Raw genomic sequence first — 19,538 nt, forward strand, 5'->3', positions numbered from 1 at the left:
GTACCATGAGACAACATTAAAAGGCTAAGATGAATACAAGACTGAAATAAAAGATTTGAAATATGCAGGGAAAGAAAAAAGTAGATTTTTTTTTTATTATCTTAATCCTGTTACAAAGAGAGAGTATCATTAAATGAACTATAAAGATTTCTTTTTTTATGCACATACTGAACCTATGAGCCGATGCAGTAACCCTTTCAGACCGAACGGTGGCGTTCATCATGTACAGATACAGTTTATTGAAGCCGTTAATGCAGAAGAAGAAAAACGTACACAACAGAGATGGCGTCGCCCGGCGAGGCATCGGTGGATGAGACACACGTGGGTAAAAAGAAGAAGGTAAATATAGATAAATAATTTCTAGAAGCATATCGTCGCAGCCGTTTGAAGCTATTGGTGACTGCAGCTGAGGAACGCAGTTTTATAACTAATAAACAGTAAACGTAAGGTAGTTTTTTCTTGCTAGCGTCAAGCGGCTAATGTGAGTAGCCCCACACGGGGGCGAAGACCAGTGTAAAAAGTTTCTGGGCTTAAATAACGAAATACGTTATAGTCACTTCTTCTAACTTGCCACTGTTCGCTCCTATCTTACAGCTGCCTGCTCGATACTGGCAGGAGCTCCAGGAGGAGGAACGGAAGGATGAAAACAAAGTTAAAAGCGACGGAGAACAGAGCAAAGAGGCTCTGCAGCAGGAGGAGGACAAGACACAGAAGGCAAAGAAGCGAAAACAAGACCAAAGTCCAAGTGATGGAGAGAAAGTCAAGCCAGAGGTAAGAGTACACGAATTACTATTGACAGACAAAAATCACGCCATCATTTCTTGCTCTTGCTTAAACTGTTTTAGTGAGGTCCTGTGTTGCACTAGAATATGTTTAAGATGCAGTTTGGGGTACCCTTATTTGCACTAAACAGCCTATGCATCGCCTTTGTACTGCTATTACACTGCAAAATCTTCCAAATATCCCCCAAAAAGCAGATTATTATGTAAACAAAGGTAGCCAGGCATGCCTAATTTCCCATGATGATTCATGAGTGTTGTACTGAATCTTTTAGCAGTAATATTTAAGTTTGAAGCACCACTTACGACCAGAAGAAGATAGCATTTAATGTTTATCATGATTCAGTCTGCTTTTACATTTTAGTATAGGTAATATAGGACTGTATATTATATATTGTTCTAACTAATGTTCATATTCTTTCAGAAGTCTGATCCATTCCCAGGCCCTGCTCCTATTCCAGAAGACAGATTGCAAAAATTCAAGAGGAAAGATAAACTTAAAAAGGTAAGCATCTGAGTGGCTCTTCTTTAAAATAGTATGCTCTTTTTTTTTTCAGCGCTTGTCTTTCATCTGATTTCTCTTTCGTTTTGTAATAGCCTCACCGTAAGCAGCACAAGCTGAGAGATATCATAGCTCGCTCAGAAGACGCTTCAGAAATGGCCCAGAAACAAGCAGCACGGTTTGACCTTCTCCTCCCGGAGGAGGCAGGGTAATGTCCTTTAAATGATGCTCACCTCTTTGTGTTAGATCGTACTCTGTGACAGATGTCATGTGATTTAAAAACACATGAGTGATGTTTGTCCCTGATCTCAGGTTTTTAGAAGGAGATGAAGATGAGGACACGTGTATGATCTCACAGGAGGATATTGCGGAGGCTGTGGACATAACATCTGGAGCAAAGGTACTGAGACCTTTTTATCAAATAAATGTTTCTTTGTTTGACAGGTTGTTTGTTTTAACAAATTGTACCTGAAGTGTGCACTGAAGTTGGTTAAGAAAATAATGGAAACTGATACCTGTCATACCATCATACTTATGTAGTTCATCATCAACCATTTTTGCGGGGGAGAAGATGGATTTTAAAAAGGTTTTGTGTGAATGTATAAATAACTTATTAAACAGAAAAATTTGCACAGAAATTTTGAAGAAACACAGATTATGGGCTTTTGTTTGGTTTTGCTGACAAATTCACACACTGGTGATGGCAAGCTACATTATTATTATTACTATTACTATTTAACACATTTATTTTGCAAGCAAAGGTTTGCTGGTTCAGTTCCAACCGTAGACATAAATTTGCTATGGAGTTGTCACGGGAAGAGATTCTGCAGAGTGAGTGTTGTTCATTTCTTGCTATCTTCTCCTCCTCAGTATTTTAATCTGAAACTGTCTCAGTTTGGACCGTATCGATTGGATTACAGCAAGACTGGACGGTCAGTATCATGCAATATCATGCAGCACATGCTTATCTGTGTGAAGTGTTTTGTCTCTCTCTTGTGGAGAGAAACTGATATTTAGTGATTTAAAAGGCCAATATATCAGCAGATGGTTTAACATTTAACAAATTGCTCCTTCATGTAGTGGTGGGGGTTTTTTGGGTTTGTTTTTTTTTTTTTGTAAAACACTGATTTATGTCAAGTCCACCTAAGTTGTCGATGGGCTTGGCAGGACGACTCACCGTTTCTAGAGGAAATGCTAAGTATCCTTTATAACCTTTGTAATCTTCTAAGCAGATATGAAACGTACATATTTATTTCCAACTCTGTCTTCCTGACAAAAGTAGATTTCGACATTAGGCCTTCATTATTTCTAGCTTCTTTGCTAAGTGGCACACTCACCAGTTAGTACAAGCAAAGGAAATAAACTTTTCCTTTCTTTAAGCTTTTCTGAGATTCTCTGTGCTTGAAAAAAAAACCTGTTACTAAAGGCTGAGAGTGCAAATCAACAATGTTGGAAATTAAAACAAAGACATGGAAAGAAATTAAACCACAGCTGAGGTGAACCTGCAGAACTGAATGATCATTTCCTGTTTTTACAGTAAATAGATTTATTTAGATATAAATAGAGAGACTTCATAAGTTTAGGTTTTGCAAATATTTATGTTCTCTTCACTTCAGTCACCTGCTGCTTGGTGGGAGGAGAGGCCATGTTGCTTGTATAGACTGGGCGTCGAAACAGCTGATGTGTGAGATAAATGTGATGGAGTCTGTCAATGATGTGAAGTAAGTCATCCGCCTTCATGAAACATAAAGCAGAAATAAAACTTTGATCATCTTCTCCAGACTAAAACAAATTTCTGCCTTTGTTTAGGTGGCTTCATACCGAGGCTATGTATGCAGTGGCTCAGAAGAAGTGGCTTTATATCTACGACTCTAACGGAATAGAGCTTCACTGCATCCGAAAATTCAATGACGTCCTTCGGATGCAGTTCCTCCCCTATCACTTTTTGCTTGCCACAGCGGTGAGTTCACAGTAATCTTTTTTTCTTTCAATTTCTTGCATTTCCATTTCCACAATAATTAAAAAATTATATAATACAGTGGTCCCTCGTTTATCGCGGGAGTTATGTTCTAAAAATAACCCACGATAGGTGAAATCCGCAAAGTAGCCAGCTTTATTCTTTTACAATTATTATTGATGTTTTAAGGCTGGAAAACCCCTCACTACGCACTTTATACACTTTTCTCAGACAGGCATGAACATTCTCACACTTTTCTCTCTTGTTTAAACACTCTCAAAGTTCAAACCTTCGTAGAAAAATAAGTCCAGTGTTATAGAAGGAAGCCAAAGATCAAACCCTGTTTTCAGGACCAGAACATGGGAATAGAGCAGCTGCGAGAGAATTCAACATTAATGAATCAATGGTATGGAAATAGAGGAAGCAAAAAGAATGAGTTGAGTAACGTTTGACTTATCTGACTGTTTTGTTTCGCTTAATGCGCCTTATAATCCGGTGTGCTTTATAATCTGAAAAATATGGTTCTACCCTCCTTTAGCATGTCTAGAAGTCCAACTTTTTGTGCGATGGTTAGCATCTTCCTCTGCCTTCTGGGTGCTACCCCAGGTGCCTTTGACGGTGCAAAACATTTCATCGACATTGTTGTGTTTGTTGGTGAGAAAAACTTACAATCATACAGTGCAGCACTTTAGAGTCACACTGCTAGCAATGGAAGATTCATGTAAATTTGAGAAGCTATTCTGTACTGTACAGGAGACACAGCACGAGATTGATTTACGATGGTCTGCAGCCAAGCAGGATGCAGAACACAATGCGCTGTTAAAAAAAAAAAAAGCATGCAAAATTACACCCAAAAACATCTGCGAAACAGAGAGGCCGCGAAAGGTGAACCACGTTATGGCGAGGGACCACTGTATTTTCTTTTTATTAAGCTTTAATTTTCTCAGGTCATAGTCTTGCTGTTATTAAAGTTACTTTTTTTGCTTTTGTCAGCTGATTAATTTTTTCTGGCTTCTGGCAGTCTGTGTAACTCTAGATAAAAATAAAAGCTTTTAAAAAGCCAAATCGTGGTAAGACGATAGCCAAGTTTCAGATTGAACTTTGGTAAATGCGTACAGACTGTTTTCCTGCATACAAACAAATGTCATTTCCTAGTCAGGTTGGCCAGATTACGAAGGGAAACCAGTAATCTGCCAGTACAAAAAGCCCCCAAACCTTTTCTTATAAGAGTAAGCTGAGTAAGAGAGTAGGGCTGAAACATTGTTGCAATAATGACAACGTGTTGTACAATACAGAGGAGTAAAGATAACAGTTTTGAATGTGTTACTGTGACAGTTTAGATGTTACCATGATAAATATACACGAGTCAAAATTGTTTTGTTTAATATTTATTGTTGACAATAAATTTATAAGCAAAATTAGATGCCCTGACTATCTGTAAAACGTTTTTTTTTTCTGTCTTCTTTAGAGTGCTACCAGTTTCCTGCAGTATTTGGATGTGTCAGTGGGAAAGGAAGTGGCAGCTATCTGCACCAAGACTGGCCGACTTGACGTGATGTGTCAGAACCCTCATAATGCCATCATCCACCTAGGTCATGCCAATGGCACGGTCACCCTATGGTCACCAAACCAGAAAGAAGCCTTGGTGAAGATGCTCTGTCACCAAGGGGGCGTGCGCTCTGTCGCTGTGGATAAGACGGGCACGTAAGTCACATGAGAAGAGGAAATGTTTTGTAATGTCTGTAAAAGATACCTGGATGTTGTTTCACAATAGTCCTAGGCACTAAAAGTGACTTGCTAATACCAGGTTGGACCCCTTGTTGCCTCCAGAACAGCCTTAGCTTTTCATGACATTAATGCAACAAGATGTTGGAAACATTCCTCAGAGATTTTTGTCCGTATTGACATGATAGCATTACACAGTTGCTGCACATACACGATGTGAATCTTCCGATACCACGTTAGATAGAAATCTGGTGGTTGTCGAGTTTAATTTGAATACAGCGAACAAAATGTCATGTTCACGAAACCAGTTTGAGATGATTCATGCTTTGTGACATGGCCGAATCCTGCTGAAAGCAGCCATCAGAAGAGGGGATTTCATTGTTAGCAGCAATTCCTGGGTAGGATGTGACATTTAAATAATGCTCAGCTGGTACTAAGGTAGGATGGATCCATGCTGTCATGATGTTTTCGCCAAATTCTGGACTTGGTGTCTGAATATTGCAGAAAAAATCAAGACTCATTAGATCAGGCAGGGTTTTCCAGTCTTCCACTGCCTGATTTTGGCGAGCACTTGTAAATTGTAGCCTCAGTTTCCTGTTCTTTTTTTTTTTTTTTTTTTTTTTTTTTTTCGGAAGTGAAAAAATCAAATTCAGTTTCCTGTTCTTAGCGGCCAGCAGTGACACACAGCAAAGCCTGTCTGCTTCAGTGTTCGGCATGCTCTTCTGCTTACTTTCATTGTAACCAGTGGTTATTACAGTTGTTATTGGCTTTCTGTCAACTTGAAGCAGTCTGTCTGTTTTCTCTGGCATTTCCTCTGAGATCTGCCACTCACTGGGGCTCTTCTTTTTTTTGAATAATTCTCTGTAAATCCTAGAGATGGATCTACTGAGATCTGCTGGGAACATCTCAGTGGATGAGCATTTTCTGAAACAACCACGCCACATTCAAAGTCACATTAATCACATTAGGTGGCCACTGAGTATATATTTTACTTTATCTTATAAGAACTTAGTTTTTGTTGTTGTTGTTGTTGTTGTTTTTGTGTACACTTAACAAATGAATCCTAGTTCGGATCTTTGAATCCCAAGTCAAGGGTTTGGTGGGATGATGTTGTTGATGTTCCTGACAACTCCTCTAGCCTCATTTAGTCACATGCTAACAAAAACCTTCTCTTTGAGATGTAAAAGCTTCAGCAATCACATGGGAGATGTTTATGCACATCTGGTATGTCTAAATTTTGTGTTAAATCAAAAAATCCTTGACTTAAAAACAGGAAAACCCATGCAAAATATTTTTTGATTTATAGGGTACATTATTGCAGCGGTCAATGATTTTGCACTCAGTTTTTTGGTGAGCAGTTAATTGCATTTTTCTCTTGGTCCACCAGAAAGTAGTCTTTTCATTTAGTTTTTTTCCTCTTTTTTTTGACAGATACATGGTGACGTCTGGCATGGATAAGAAGCTGAAGGTGTATGACGTTAGAACCTTCAAGCCCCTAAAGTCATACTTCCTTTCTGCTGGAGCTGCCTGTTTGTCACTGAGCCAGAGGGGACTGCTATCTGCAGCCACGGGGGATGTTGTTCAGGTTATCAGAGCCACACTTTGCACATTTATAATAAAAAAACATTACATGCTGCAAATGTGTCCATCAACACATGCATTTCTGTTTGAGCAGCAAAGAGACAGGGGTTTTCACAAACCGATGAAACCTGCTCCTATCTCATGCAGTACTCCAAAATCCCAACTGCACATCACTGAAGTAGATAACATGTGTCTGTTGAAGGCTGATCGGTTGATACATTGGCTGGAATAGGGGAGGGGGGACCAATGGAGTTCACCAGTAATGGGAGAAGCACACAAAAAAATCTAATATAAATAAATATAGTGTGAAAAGTGGCTGCAGAGAGGACTGTTAATTATTTTTTACAATCAGTTTGGCTTCTGCTCTTGGTTTATTATCACTTTGTTCTTCTCTAGAGCTGACTGACAGTCCAACATGAGCAAGTTTAACAGACTGGTTATACATATTTTATACATTACTTTAAATTCAATTCAAATCAAATTCAAATTTTATTTGTCACACACACACAACCATACACAGTATGACATGGGGGTGAAATGCTTGTAGCTGTACAATGTCCGACCATTAAATGACAGAAAAAAAGTTTTACAATATTTACAGGTTACTACAAAATTTACAAATTAACTTAGGAATTTAAAGTAAAGAATGTGCAAATAGCAGAAGAGATTATAAAGATTATAAATTATAGGAATTATAGGAAATTTGTGGTGGTGCGTGTGGTGATGTGATGTGTGTGAGAGTCCAGTCTTATAGTGACGTGTGTGGGAGAGTCCAGTCCTACACCTGGTTCAGGGCCCGAATAGCCTGGGGGAAGAAGCTCCTCCTCATTCTCTCTGTTTTGGCCTTAAGGGAGCGGAAGCGCTTCCCAGACCTCAACAGTGAGAAGAGTCCATTGTTGGGATGGGAGAGGTCCATCATAATCTTCCTAGCTTTGGACTTACACCGCTTGGTGTAGATGGACAGCAGGTCAGGGAGCTCTGATTGAATAATGCGTTCGGCTGAGCGCACCACTCTTTGCAGATCTCGTCTGTCTTGCTTGGTGCTGTTCCCAAACCAGGTGCAGATGTTTGCCGTCAGGACGCTCTCGATGGTGCAGGAGTAGAAGTTCTTGAGCACCTTCAGTGGCAGATGGAAGTCTCTAAGTCTTCTGAGGAAGAAGAGACGCTGACGGGCTTTCTTAACCAGGGTGTTGATGTGGCAGGACCATGACAGGTCCTGAGTGATGTGGACACCCAGGTATCGGAAACTGTCCACTCTCTCCACTGGCGTGCCACTGATGATGAGGGGTTTGTAATTCCTCGCCTGCTTTGTAGTGAAGTCCACGATCAGCTCCTTAGTCTTGCTGATGTTTAGGAGGTTATTCTCCTGGCACCAGGTCTCCAGGTTCCTAATCTCCTCCAGGTAGGCCGTCTCGATGTTGTCGGAGATCAGACCCACAACAGCAGTGTCGTCAGCAAACTTGACAATGGAGGTGGTGTCTGATGTGGCTACACAGTCATAAGTGTACAGTGAGTACAACAGGGGGCTTAAAACACAGCCCTGAGGCACTCCAGTGCTGAGTGAGATGGAGGGGGAGACTTGTTTTCCCACCCTCACTGATTGGGGTCTGTCTGTGAGGAAGTTGAGGATCCACTGACACAGTGATGAGCTGAGTCCTAGATCCGTCAACTTGGTGAAAAGCTTAGAGGGAATTATGCTTCCATCGATGATCAACATTCCAGGCGGGCTGAGTCCTCAAGCATAAACAAAATAGTAATCTTTTACAAGGGGTGCTTTTATAGGGTGAACGGCTAACATAGAGAAACACAATGCTTACATTTTCACCAACGATATATTTAGTATCAACAGAGTACCCGGAAAGAAGTCACACAGACAAATGGAGAAGATGCAAATTCCACACTCTTTGACCCCATAAGGCAAAGGATTTTCTCATTTTTTCAAAAAATAGAAGGTAAAGATTAAGAGATTTATTTTTATTGATTTATTATTATTATTATTATTAGCAGTGGTTTGCTGTGGGTAAACACTGGTTGAAGGTTGAAGTTGGTGTTTCAGAAAATCAAATCTAATGTTGCATTAGGGTACAGGAAGTGGCTGATATTAAAATAGTACATAAACTCGCACGTAAATGCTAGAAAAGAGGTGTTTGATGGCTATGAGAATAGGTTTTCCCAGGGTAACTGCAGAGGCAGTTCTGATGCACACTCAAGTCATTTTGTTTTATAAGTAGAACTGAAATATGACAAAACCTGCTCTGTCCAGAACATTAGAGCATCAAGGGTGACTCCTAGTAGGCTTTCAGGGGGTAAAGAGTCCTACCTATTAGCTTTTCTTTATTGTCCTTTATTTTACTTTCTTTATTTTCCATCATGCTGTTACATAATTAAAATCAAAATCCAATTTATGATCAAATAAAAGAACCATAGAAAAAGAATAAAATAACATAAATTATTGATGCATGTATCAATGTGATGGGATGTGAGCAGGGATTATACTTTCCACGTCTGCGAGTTCAATTGGGTGCCAGTATTTTAAGTTTCATCATCAAGTGATTAGTCTGGGTGCCTGTCTGTTTTGTGGAACTGCGCAGACTTGTCCACAGAGATTTGATAAATTACAATCCACCAACTACGCATCTTCCCACACGGTGGGCTTCCTTGAGCAGAGCCCCTGAATGTCTTCGCCGAGTTGGAGCTTGGCATGCTGTTGTTCGCTCTCTCGTTCCAACACAGCTGTAGGATGGAAGGGCAGAGCACGTCGTACACCCTTGTTGTCTTCCTCAGCGTCTAACGCAGAGATCTTTCTTAACTTTTGTGGTTATTGCTGTGGTTCTGGAATCTTCTCATGATGACTAGCAGGACCCCAAACAGCACGACCCTTGACCTCAACCGCTGCCTAAGCCATTAGCTGTCACCTGCCAACTGATACACTAAGACATTTATTTAATGTCATTTTTATCTCTGCGTTAACACCTTCCCTCTCTGATTATTCTATACATTTTTTGACACATCTTTCATCATTATTCTACACACAGAGAAACGCTCTGGTTGAATACCTAAGCAGTCTCTGAAGATGGGCCACCACCCTGATTCCTTTTATACCTTGACCGAACTCACAAACAAAGGAAAATCCACAACTCTTACATGTTGGCCCATGTCACGGGGGGCTATAACTTCAGCCCCATCCTTAAAACCTTAAAAAAAGAGAGAATTATGACTCTGTGTTTCACTCAGCCGTTACCTCCCTTGAGCAGGGTACCTGGTTGTCCTCAACTCCACAATAGGCCCTCTGCGAGGGTGCAATAGATATGAAGCCCACTTGTGATAACATTCTACATGCATACAACTGGTGACAGGAGTGATCTTGCTATTACTAACATCTGCAGTACATACATCTGCAGAATTCTGCATGTAGAGATTTGTTGGGTGTTTATCCAAGTATTTATATCTCTGATGTCTGAGTGAAACCACACTTTACTAGTAAACAGTGGATCAGTCAGGATAACTCACAGCAACAAGGTCCTGGATTCAAATCCACCATCAGGCTGGGGCCTCTCTGTGTAGAGCTTGCATGTTCTCCCTGTGTCTGCGTCGGTTCCCTCAGAGCACTCGGGCTTCCCCTCACAGGAGTTGGGTAATTGGTGAATGTAAGCTGCCCATAGGTGTCAATGTGAGTTTTAATGGTTGTCTTGCTTTCTGAGTTGGCCTTGCAACACATTCTCAACCTGTACAGGGTATTCCTCGCATCTTGCTCTATCGCACCTGAGCAGGCGCCTGTTGCCTAGGTGACCCCCTGATGTATTTACTAGCAGGTCATATATCAATTAACAGTGTTCGTTACTATTGTAAAAATAATAATAACACTTATATCACCTACAGTAATAGTTGTTGTCTTCATCATCATCATATAAATATGGATATTTATATGGAGATGAGTCATAATGATAAAGAGAAGGAAAAAATAAATAAGAGGTTGGGAAGGTATATTGGAAGAAACTGCGAAAACGATTGTGTCCACCCTGGGCCACTGGCAGTGGAGCAATACAAAAGAAACGCGACTCAACCGCAGGCAGTGCAATGGAGCTAGACCAGCTGGTCAGCAAGCTGTTCTGAACTGTGTATAATAATAATAATAATACTAGCGATTTCCCTCAGGTTCGATGGTTGCCATGGTTACCATGGTTGCCATGGTTGGCAGCACTTAGATGTTTGGACCAGTCATACAGCACTAATTCAACACCAGACCCCATCTGAGGAAGCCAAAACTGTGTACAACACACACCAAACAAGCTCCCAGACCTTGAGGACTTGTACCTCCAATTTTAACCTGACAACAGTTTTTGGAAGCACTTTATGATAATGTTATACTGTTAAGCATTAGTATGGTGTTAGCAAGTACTTAATTTATTATTTATATAGCATTACTCCTCCTTAGTATGCCATTTTTAAATACAGATTTATCATTTGAACTATGATTTTGATTATTACTAGCAGTAATATATTAGTAGCAGTGATAGCTGTACTTGGTGTAAGAGTAACAGATGGATAAACATATGTATTAACGGAGCAGTAATGATATATAAATGATGAAGTGCTTGCTAATCCCTTACTAATACTTTACTAATGCTTAATAGTTTGTTTCAAATATATTTATTGAGAGCAAGTATCATGATTGTAGTTTTTACAAATTGACATAACATAGCTTATGCTCCTTTTTTTCTCTAAACTAACAAGGCAAATAATTAAACAACACCAACAACAACAAAACAAAACAAAAAAGAAAAAAAAAAAAAAAAAAAAAAAAACCCGCAGTCACCCATAAGGGGTCCCAATACCCCGGCTGTTGACAAAAGGGAAGAGAAACAAGTAAACAAAGTTTTATATTTTCCCAAGGTATATAAGTAAAGGGTGCCAGATTAATTCAAAATCTTTTACATTGTCATTCATACTATATCTTATTTTTTCAAGGTGAAGAGTGTTTATAAGTTCAGTAAGCCACATTTTTAATACAGGAGTCTCATTGCCTTTCCAAAGCTGCAGGATCAATTTCTTTGCAATAATCAAAGCATATGCCATAAACCTTTTTTGAGAGTGTTGTAAATTTTGTGTTTCGTTGGAAATCCCAAAGATGATTACTGTCGGATTTGGTTCAATCTTACTTTTAAAAATATTAGACATATAAGTAAAAATATCATACCAAAAACCCTGAAGCCTTGGACATAGTGCAAAACAATGTAACAGATTTCCATAGTGTATCTTGCATTTTTCACAGAGGGGGGAACACTCTGGATACATTTTGTGAAGTTTTTCCCTTGAATAGTGTAGTCTGTGTATAATTTTGTACTGAATTAAACAGTGACGGGAATTAATAAAAGGCGTATTTATGTTGTGTAAGGCCTCCTGCCAGAAATCTTCTGATAGGAGAGTCCCAAAATCTTTTTCCCACTCCTCTTTGATTGAAGTAGTTGAAGGTATATTCATCTCCTGTATTGAATTATAAAATAATGAAATTCTCTGTTCAAACCCCCTTCCATCACTAAGACATCTGTCCAAAGGATCGGACGATATGTTTTCAAATTGTGGCAGGTATGTACGGATATAGTCTCTTAGTTGAAGATATCTAAAAAAATGACTGTGAGGCAATCCAAATCTATCTTTTAAATGTTGGAATGACATAAAAGTATCATTTAGGTATAAATCTTTTAATTTACAAATTCCCAATTCCTGCCATGTATTGAAAGCTCCGTCTACACATGATGGAAGGAAAGAGGGGTTAGCTGTAATGGGTGTACACATTGATAGTTTTTTCAATTTGAAGTGCTTAATTATTTGTCTCCAAATTTGTACGGTATTATAAATCACTGGATTCGAATTGTAATAGGAGTTTGTCAAAGGAATAGGAGAGAGTAGTATTCCACCAACACAGTAAGGAAGGCAATCCTCCCGCTCCATCTGTAAGCCGTTAGGGAGTATTGCTGTGTCATCCAATAGAAGGGAAATTATTCTTAAATTTGATGCCCAGTCGTAGTACATAAAGTTAGGTAGTGTAAGTCCACCAAGGGATCTATGTTTACATAGGTGGTCTTTTTTTATTCTATGTGTTTTATAATTCCATATAAATGGCATAATGATGGCGTCCATCTTTTTAAAAAAAGATTTGGGCAAGAAAATTGGGATGTTTTGAACCAGATACAAATACTGCGGGAGGAATACCATTCTTATTGAATTCACTCTCCCTATTAAAGAAATAGGAAGTGTCCTCCAGTACTGAATGTTATTTTTAAGTTTCTCCAGTAAGGGAAGAAAATTCTCTTTCATTAGGGAGCTGTGTTTTTTTGGTATTGTAATGCCCAAGTAAGTGATTTTTTCATAGGTTATTTTAAATGGGAGAGATGTAAGCCATTGTTTATTCTCTAATTTAATGGGCAGTATTTCGCTTTTTCCCCAGTTAATCTTGTAGCCTGCGAAAGTACTGAATTTATCAATCACGGAGAGAATTGCTGGGAGGGATATTAATGGTTTTGTTATGTATAATAATATGTCGTCAGCATAGAGCGATATAGAATTAGAAGTGTATGTTGTATCATAACCGTGTATATCCATATGGGTTCGAATTGTCTGTGCTAAGGGTTCCAAAGCCAGGGCAAATAATAAAGGACTAAGAGCGCATCCTTGTCTTGTACCTCTGCTGAGTTTAAACTGAGTTGATAGTGTCTGATTTGTAAGAATTCTGGCTGTGGGATTATTATAAAGTAGTTTTATCCAAGAGATGAAATCTTGTCCCAGTTGAAATTTTTCTAGGACTGCAAAGAGGTAGGACCACTCCACATGATCGAATGCCTTTTCGGCATCCAAGCTAAGTATAAGTAGGTCCTGTTGTACCTTGGGGGAATAGATTATATTAAATAGACGTCGAAGATTATTAAAAGAACTCCTGTTTGGAATGAAACCTGTTTGGTCTGAATGCACCAATTTATCTATTACTGTATTAAGTCTACTCGCTAGTATTTTAGCCAGAATTTTTTGATCAGAATTTAATAGAGAAATAGGTCTATATGATCCCACTTCCTCCAATGCTTTGCCTTTTTTTGGAAGTACTATAATAGTTGCTTCATTCAATGTTGGAGGTAGGGTGCTCATTTTGTATGCATGGTTATATAATTTAAATAGATATGGACTTAATTTGATCTTAAAGTATTTATAAAACTCATTCCCTAGCCCATCAGGGCCTGGACTCTTGTTGTTTTTTAGTAATCCGATAGATTTTGTAATTTCTTCAATTGTGATCTTAGCGTTCAAAATATTGGCATTTGTCTGGTCTAACACAGGAAGATCACATTTATCTAAAAATTCCTGCATTTCATTAGGCCCTGCAGTGGGATGAGAAGTATAGAGGGATTCATAAAACTGTCTAAAGTTATCGTTAATATCTTTGTGTGATGTGACCAGATTTCCGTTACTTGTTCTGATTTTATGAATCGCTCTATCATTTTCTAGTTTCTTTAGTTGTCTGGCTAGCAACTTATGGGGTTTATCCCCAAATTCAAAATAGTTCTGTCTCACAAAAGTGAAAGTTCTATTAATATTAATAGATAATATTTGGTTTAGTTTATATTTTAGTGCACAAATAGTATTATACTTATCTAAAGAAGGAGCCATTGCATTATTGACGTCCAGTTCGTGGATTCTTTTTTCTAAATTTAGCTGTTCTAATTTATTCCTTTTGTTCCGTGACGCTTGATATGATATTATAAACCCCCTGATATAAGCTTTAAACGTTTCCCATAGTATATCTGGAGAGGTCTCAGCATTATCGTTTATATCAAAGAATAAAGACATCTGAGAGTTTATATATTGTTTAAATTCTAAATCGTTCAGTAATTGTGGGTCAAATCTCCAATTTCTGTATGTTTTAATGGGGTTACTAAGTGCAAAGGAGCAAGTAACGGGGCAGTGATCAGAGATAATAATATTATGATAGGTTGCATTTCGAATTAGGGGGAGCATTTTTCCATCCACCAAAAAATAATCAATCCTTGAATAACTATTGTGTGCGTGGGAGTGGAAAGAATACTCTCTGCCTGATGGATTTAAAATTCTCCACGCATCACAGATATTCATATTCTTCATATATGTTTTAATAAAATTACTGCTTTTACACGGTGTGATTTTTTTGGACAAGGATTTATCCAAATATGGGTCTAATACTAGGTTAAAGTCACCTCCAATTATTAAATTACTGTTGGGTATATCCGGAATTAAGCTGAAGACCTTTCTATAGAATTCTGGATCGTCATGGTTGGGCCCATAGACATTCAGTAGAATAATTGGAGTAGTATGCAGCTCCCCAGTCACTAATACATATCTCCCATTCTTATCAACTATAGTGGAGTTATGTTTGAACGGGGTATCTTTCTTAATTAAGATAGCTACCCCTCTAGTTTTGGCGGAAAGTGTTGAGTAGTACACCTGATTTATCCATCTACATTTAAGTTTATTGTGAGCCGCATTTTTCAAGTGAGTTTCTTGTAAAAAAATAATATCCACGTTAAGAGATTTCAAGTACGATAAAACTTTGCCTCTTTTAACAGGTTCATTTACACCCTTTACATTCCAAGTACAAAAAGTTAAATCCACATTTTTTACCTTTCCATTATCTTGCATTTGTATACTTTAGGGCGGCTTAATTCTCGTATTTTCCATATTCGTACAGTCGAGATACCCTACCCGTGTGTAACCGTGACAAAAAAAAAAACGTAAGCAATGCATCCCCTTCCGTGTATCCCAGGAAAAAAAAAAAAAAAAAAAAAAAAAAAAAAAAAAAAATTCGAGGGGATGCTATAACAAAAACTAAGCTTACCAAAATATTCTATCTCAAAACTTCCTTTGTCCATAGCTCCTGGGCAAATGATGATTTTTTATATCAAAGTAAGTACATGTCATTGGGCCAGATGCAGAGCTCTGGTTTATCTACCTTATGCCGTCCTTATTGAGATCCAAATTTTTCTTGTGCGTAGCGAAGTGCTTCGTTGGGATCTATAAAGACCAGTTCCGTACCATTGTGTGTCACCCTAAGTTTAGCCGGGTATAGAAGTCCATATTTAACTCCGGGTTGGTCTCGAAGCAGGTTTCTTGCTGGAGTAAATGCTGCACGTCGTTTTACCACCGCCTGGGGTAGATCGCGGAAAATCTGAACGCGGATATCTCCGAGCTTCAGATTTTTCCTGATGGAGATTCTTCGAAGTATTTCTTCCATAGTATGGCAATAGTGTATCCTCACAATCAAGTGTCGTGGCGGGGCCTCTTCTTCTGGGGTCACTCGTAGGGCTCTGTGTGCACGGTCCACCAGTGGGGTTTCGTCCAGGTCTAGTAGGTCTCGTAGTAGCCTTGCCGCAAAGTCTCTAGGACGTTGACCTTTTTCTCTACCTTCAGGTACTCCGGCTATCCTTATATTTTTCCTCTTTGAACGCCCTTCCAGATCAGTGCATTTTTCGGACAGTTGTTCCACTTTATTAGAAAGTTGTTTGACTTTTTCTTCTAGTTTCACCACGGAGTTAGAAGTGATTGTCGCTGATTCTGATAGATCTTTCAGCTGTGCATTGTAATTTTCCATTACCGTTTTTAGAGCTGTGATGGCTTCATTATTTTCAGCCCTTAGCGTTGCGATTTCCCCACGTAGGGTGTCGCAAACGTCTATTTTCATTTGAGTTATCTTATTATCCAAGGAAGTAATCGCAGAGAGTACTTGTTTGTTACCTTGTGTATATTCCTCGAGTGCGGAGTTAACTGGCGTGCCAGCTTTGGCGCCGTCATTTTCAGTTGAGGCCACATCAAATTCGGTCGTTTCTGTCGCCACTAGCTTCGGATTTAGTTTTTTTGGAGGCATTTGGAGAAGAATGCACTCTTCACAATCCCTATGTTGCTTTGTGGGAAGAAGATGTATTACTTTGATATTTGTCGAAATTTCGTAAAATCAGGTGCAGGAGCTGTGGCACACGCGTCTTCACCCTCTCATTATCTAACCGGAAGTCCACTAATGCTTAATAGTTTGACGTTATTATAAAGTGCTACCCAGTTAAAAGCATTGATCTAATAAGATCATATTTTTTCACATATCCCTGTAATATAAACACTCAGGCTGCTCTAAATGCTCAATGTCAGAAAGGTCTTCTTCACTGAGCAGATATTATTAATATGGCACATGGCTCAAGTTCTGTTTTAGTTAAACTTATTGCAGCCCTTTTCTTTAAACTGCTGCAGTCAGGTGACCCATTTACCAAAATGCAGAAACACCAAGCAAGCCGCAAACCACATGCTTTAACTTTTCAGTATGAATAAGAGGCTATTGAAAAGTTCCATATGGCTTTTAGGAGTTGAACATATCTTGGTGTCTTTACTTTAATAAACAGTAGATATGACGTATTAATGTTGTATGTGGAAATGCTTTATCTGCAGGTGTACAAGGACGTATGTAGCATGCCAGTGACTAAACCGTACATGGCTCATAGACTTCGGGGAACAGTGTGGGGGCTGCACTTCTGTCCCTTTGAGGATGTCCTCGGAGTTGGGCACGGAGATGGTTTCACCAGCATGCTCGTACCAGGTCACTCAATTTTGCATTACATCTGGGCATGTACCTTAACTACATTATGTAGGTTAAGGCCAAAGTGAAAATTTTAACAAAAATATAGGTGCACTAATTTGATGATTGATCCTAATGGGTTGTTACAATTACTACATTCACTGAAGTAAATTTATTTTTTTATTTTTTTGTAAATCCTGGCATACATATTACTGTTGACTAAAACTGAATGCAACGCATCATTTACTATCATAGGTGCTGGTGAGCCTAACTTTGATGGTCTGGATGCAAATCCATACCGAAGTGCGAAGCAGAGGCAGGAATGGGAGGTTAAAGCACTGATGGAGAAGATTCAGCCAGAACTTATCAGCCTTGATCCCACTGAGCTGGCACAAGTTGACCAGGCCACCTGGGAACAAAGGCATCAAGACAGGGTTGAAGTTCTGGTCAGTGTCTTAAAGCAACTGTGCATTTACAATTATTTAAGATGTATATCTGTATATTTTGATATAAGATATAGTAGGCTAAATATTATTGCCACCCATCTGAAAGCATGTTTTATCTTTTTTTTTTTTTTTTTTTTTTTTGTCTCAGGGATTTGATCCACTTGCTAAAGAAAAGTTTGTCCCCAAGTATAAGAAAAAAGGTCGTAGTTCTGCAGGAGCCATTGAGAGGCGCAAGAAACAAGTGGCTCATGAGGAGCAGAGGGTGAGTAGTCCAAGTTAGGAAATGAAATTTAATCACATCTCACTGACTTTTATGCTGTATTTGCAGGCCATGGCTGATCTCTCTTGACTTGTTTACTCCCCAGGATGTAATCAGAAAAAGCGTGGAGGACAAAATGAAGATGGAAAAAGAAAGGAAGGAGCGAGAGCGGAAGAAGGCGGCGTTATCTACCCAGAAATCAGCTCTGGACAGATTCAAGAAATAGAAAAGAAACATGCTTTGTGCAGCTGAAAGCCCAGTGGCATTCTATGGGAGTGACCTTTGAACTTTGCATAAAGAACACGGTTTTTTTGGTTGTTGTTTTTTTTGCACACATAATTCCACTGCAGGGAGCAAAACACCAACTGCTGAAACTCTGGGAAGAAGGGCTTGCATTGTGACGGGCAACTAATCAATTTTGAGTGGAGCAGCGGAGGAAGCTATATTTGATGTCTGCATCCTGTTTGCATGGGCAGATGTGCTAGCTGGGATTGATTTCACCCAGAAGTTTTAACCTTGTCAGATGGTGTTCTTTCCTCTGAACTTTCTGAGCATATGTCAACTGTGTTATAATTGGGTATAACTAAATTCTAAAAATAAACAACATAATGCCAAGCCTTTGAATTGAGACTATTATTTTGAAATCACGGAACTGTTATTACTGAATCCAAACCAAGCTGGAATATATTTACCATGATTACGTCTTTGGGTGGAGTAAAATTCCTTTTATCAAATTAGAACAGCAGAAATTTGATCATCTGAGGAACGTAAAGGTTTTGGTATTTTAAATATTTTATGTTTTAATTTGTATGTGTGCGTGTGGCTGTTTTTCTAGGATTCACATTTTACGTGTTTTTTTTCTATCGATGCTTATCCTAATTTAAGTATTTCAAACTAACTAAATCATAGCAGCATGACAGACTGTCACAACTGTTTGCTACTTTGCTGTATATTTATAGAGGAGGAACAGTTTTATAGAAATGTTCAATCCTGCTCAAAACAAAACACAGACCTATTTTTCATTACTGAGTAGTTTATTGGTTGCTTTAATCTAATACATATTTTTCCTGAGTACAGTGGATCAGCGTTTCCCTTTAAACACTGTGGGTGAGAATAACAGCCTGAGGTTTTATTGACAAATGGCAGCCTCATTGAAAATGTATGTGATCCAAGCCTGACACAGTTGACCATAAAACTCACAGCATTGCAAAGCTGCCAGTCAGTGTGTAATCTTGCCAAAAGAAAGGAATCTTATAAGTAATAGTTGTCAGATGCATAAATATTCAGCTGTGCATCATATTAGTTTTATTTTCAGTTGTTTAAGAAAATAATTATCATGCATTCGGTTTCAGCTATTTAATGTAATGTGAAGCCTTCATGAACCCCCCCAAAGATCCCTGTATCTAATCGAGGTAATCCCTTCGTATTGTGTGTGAATATTGTGCCCTTGTGGCTGAATAACATCATAAATCCCTCCTTTTAAAAAAAAAAAAAAAAAAAAAAAAAATACTCTAGTCATTATTGGTGATTCTAAAACTTCATTATTGCTGTGTAATAAGCCTGTGATTTTATATCGGTCCTATTTTTTTGTGAACATGCATTTAAACTATTATACTTGGCCTAGACTACAGGCCTGTGCAGGTGTTGAAAGTAGCAGCCTATAATCATTACTTAGTTATCTAAACAATGTTGTTTTAATGTGCAGTT

The 19,538-nt window shown here is 38.7% G+C and overlaps 1 protein-coding gene across 2 annotated transcripts; it reads left to right on the plus strand.

The window, feature by feature from the left end:
- Positions 1-195: 195 nt before the first annotated feature.
- Positions 196-18,455, plus strand: wdr46 (WD repeat domain 46). 2 transcript variants are annotated; one of them, XM_004546112.4, is made up of 14 exons: positions 196-339; positions 595-771; positions 1,204-1,284; positions 1,377-1,489; positions 1,594-1,681; positions 2,152-2,213; positions 2,898-3,002; positions 3,091-3,241; positions 4,707-4,942; positions 6,395-6,548; positions 17,000-17,147; positions 17,382-17,572; positions 17,721-17,834; positions 17,938-18,455. In XM_004546112.4, the coding sequence occupies exons 1-14, from the start codon at positions 283-285 to the stop codon at positions 18,055-18,057; spliced, it is 1,797 nt and encodes a 598-aa protein (XP_004546169.1). In that variant the 5' UTR covers positions 196-282; the 3' UTR covers positions 18,058-18,455. The 2 variants fall into 2 exon arrangements, with proteins under 2 accessions (XP_004546169.1, XP_004546170.1); XM_004546113.4 differs by having other exon boundaries at positions 1,207-1,284.
- Positions 18,456-19,538: the final 1,083 nt, after the last annotated feature.

The sequence above is a fragment of the Maylandia zebra genome, linkage group LG20 (assembly GCF_041146795.1).
Source record: "Maylandia zebra isolate NMK-2024a linkage group LG20, Mzebra_GT3a, whole genome shotgun sequence".
NCBI classification, from domain to species: Eukaryota; Metazoa; Chordata; class Actinopteri; order Cichliformes; family Cichlidae; genus Maylandia; species Maylandia zebra.

What these genes read in the sequence shown, in the direction of transcription:
- wdr46 (XM_004546112.4), top strand. Translation starts at nt 283, where the DNA reads ATGGCGTCGCCCGGCGAGGCATCGGTGGATGAGACACACGTGGGTAAA. An exon ending in ACATAACATCTGGAGCAAAG is followed by an intron (nt 1,682 to 2,151) that starts GTACTGAGACCT and finishes TCTCCTCCTCAG; the next exon opens with TATTTTAATCTGAAACTGTC. An exon ending in CCACGGGGGATGTTGTTCAG is followed by an intron (nt 6,549 to 16,999) that starts GTTATCAGAGCC and finishes CTTTATCTGCAG; the next exon opens with GTGTACAAGGACGTATGTAG.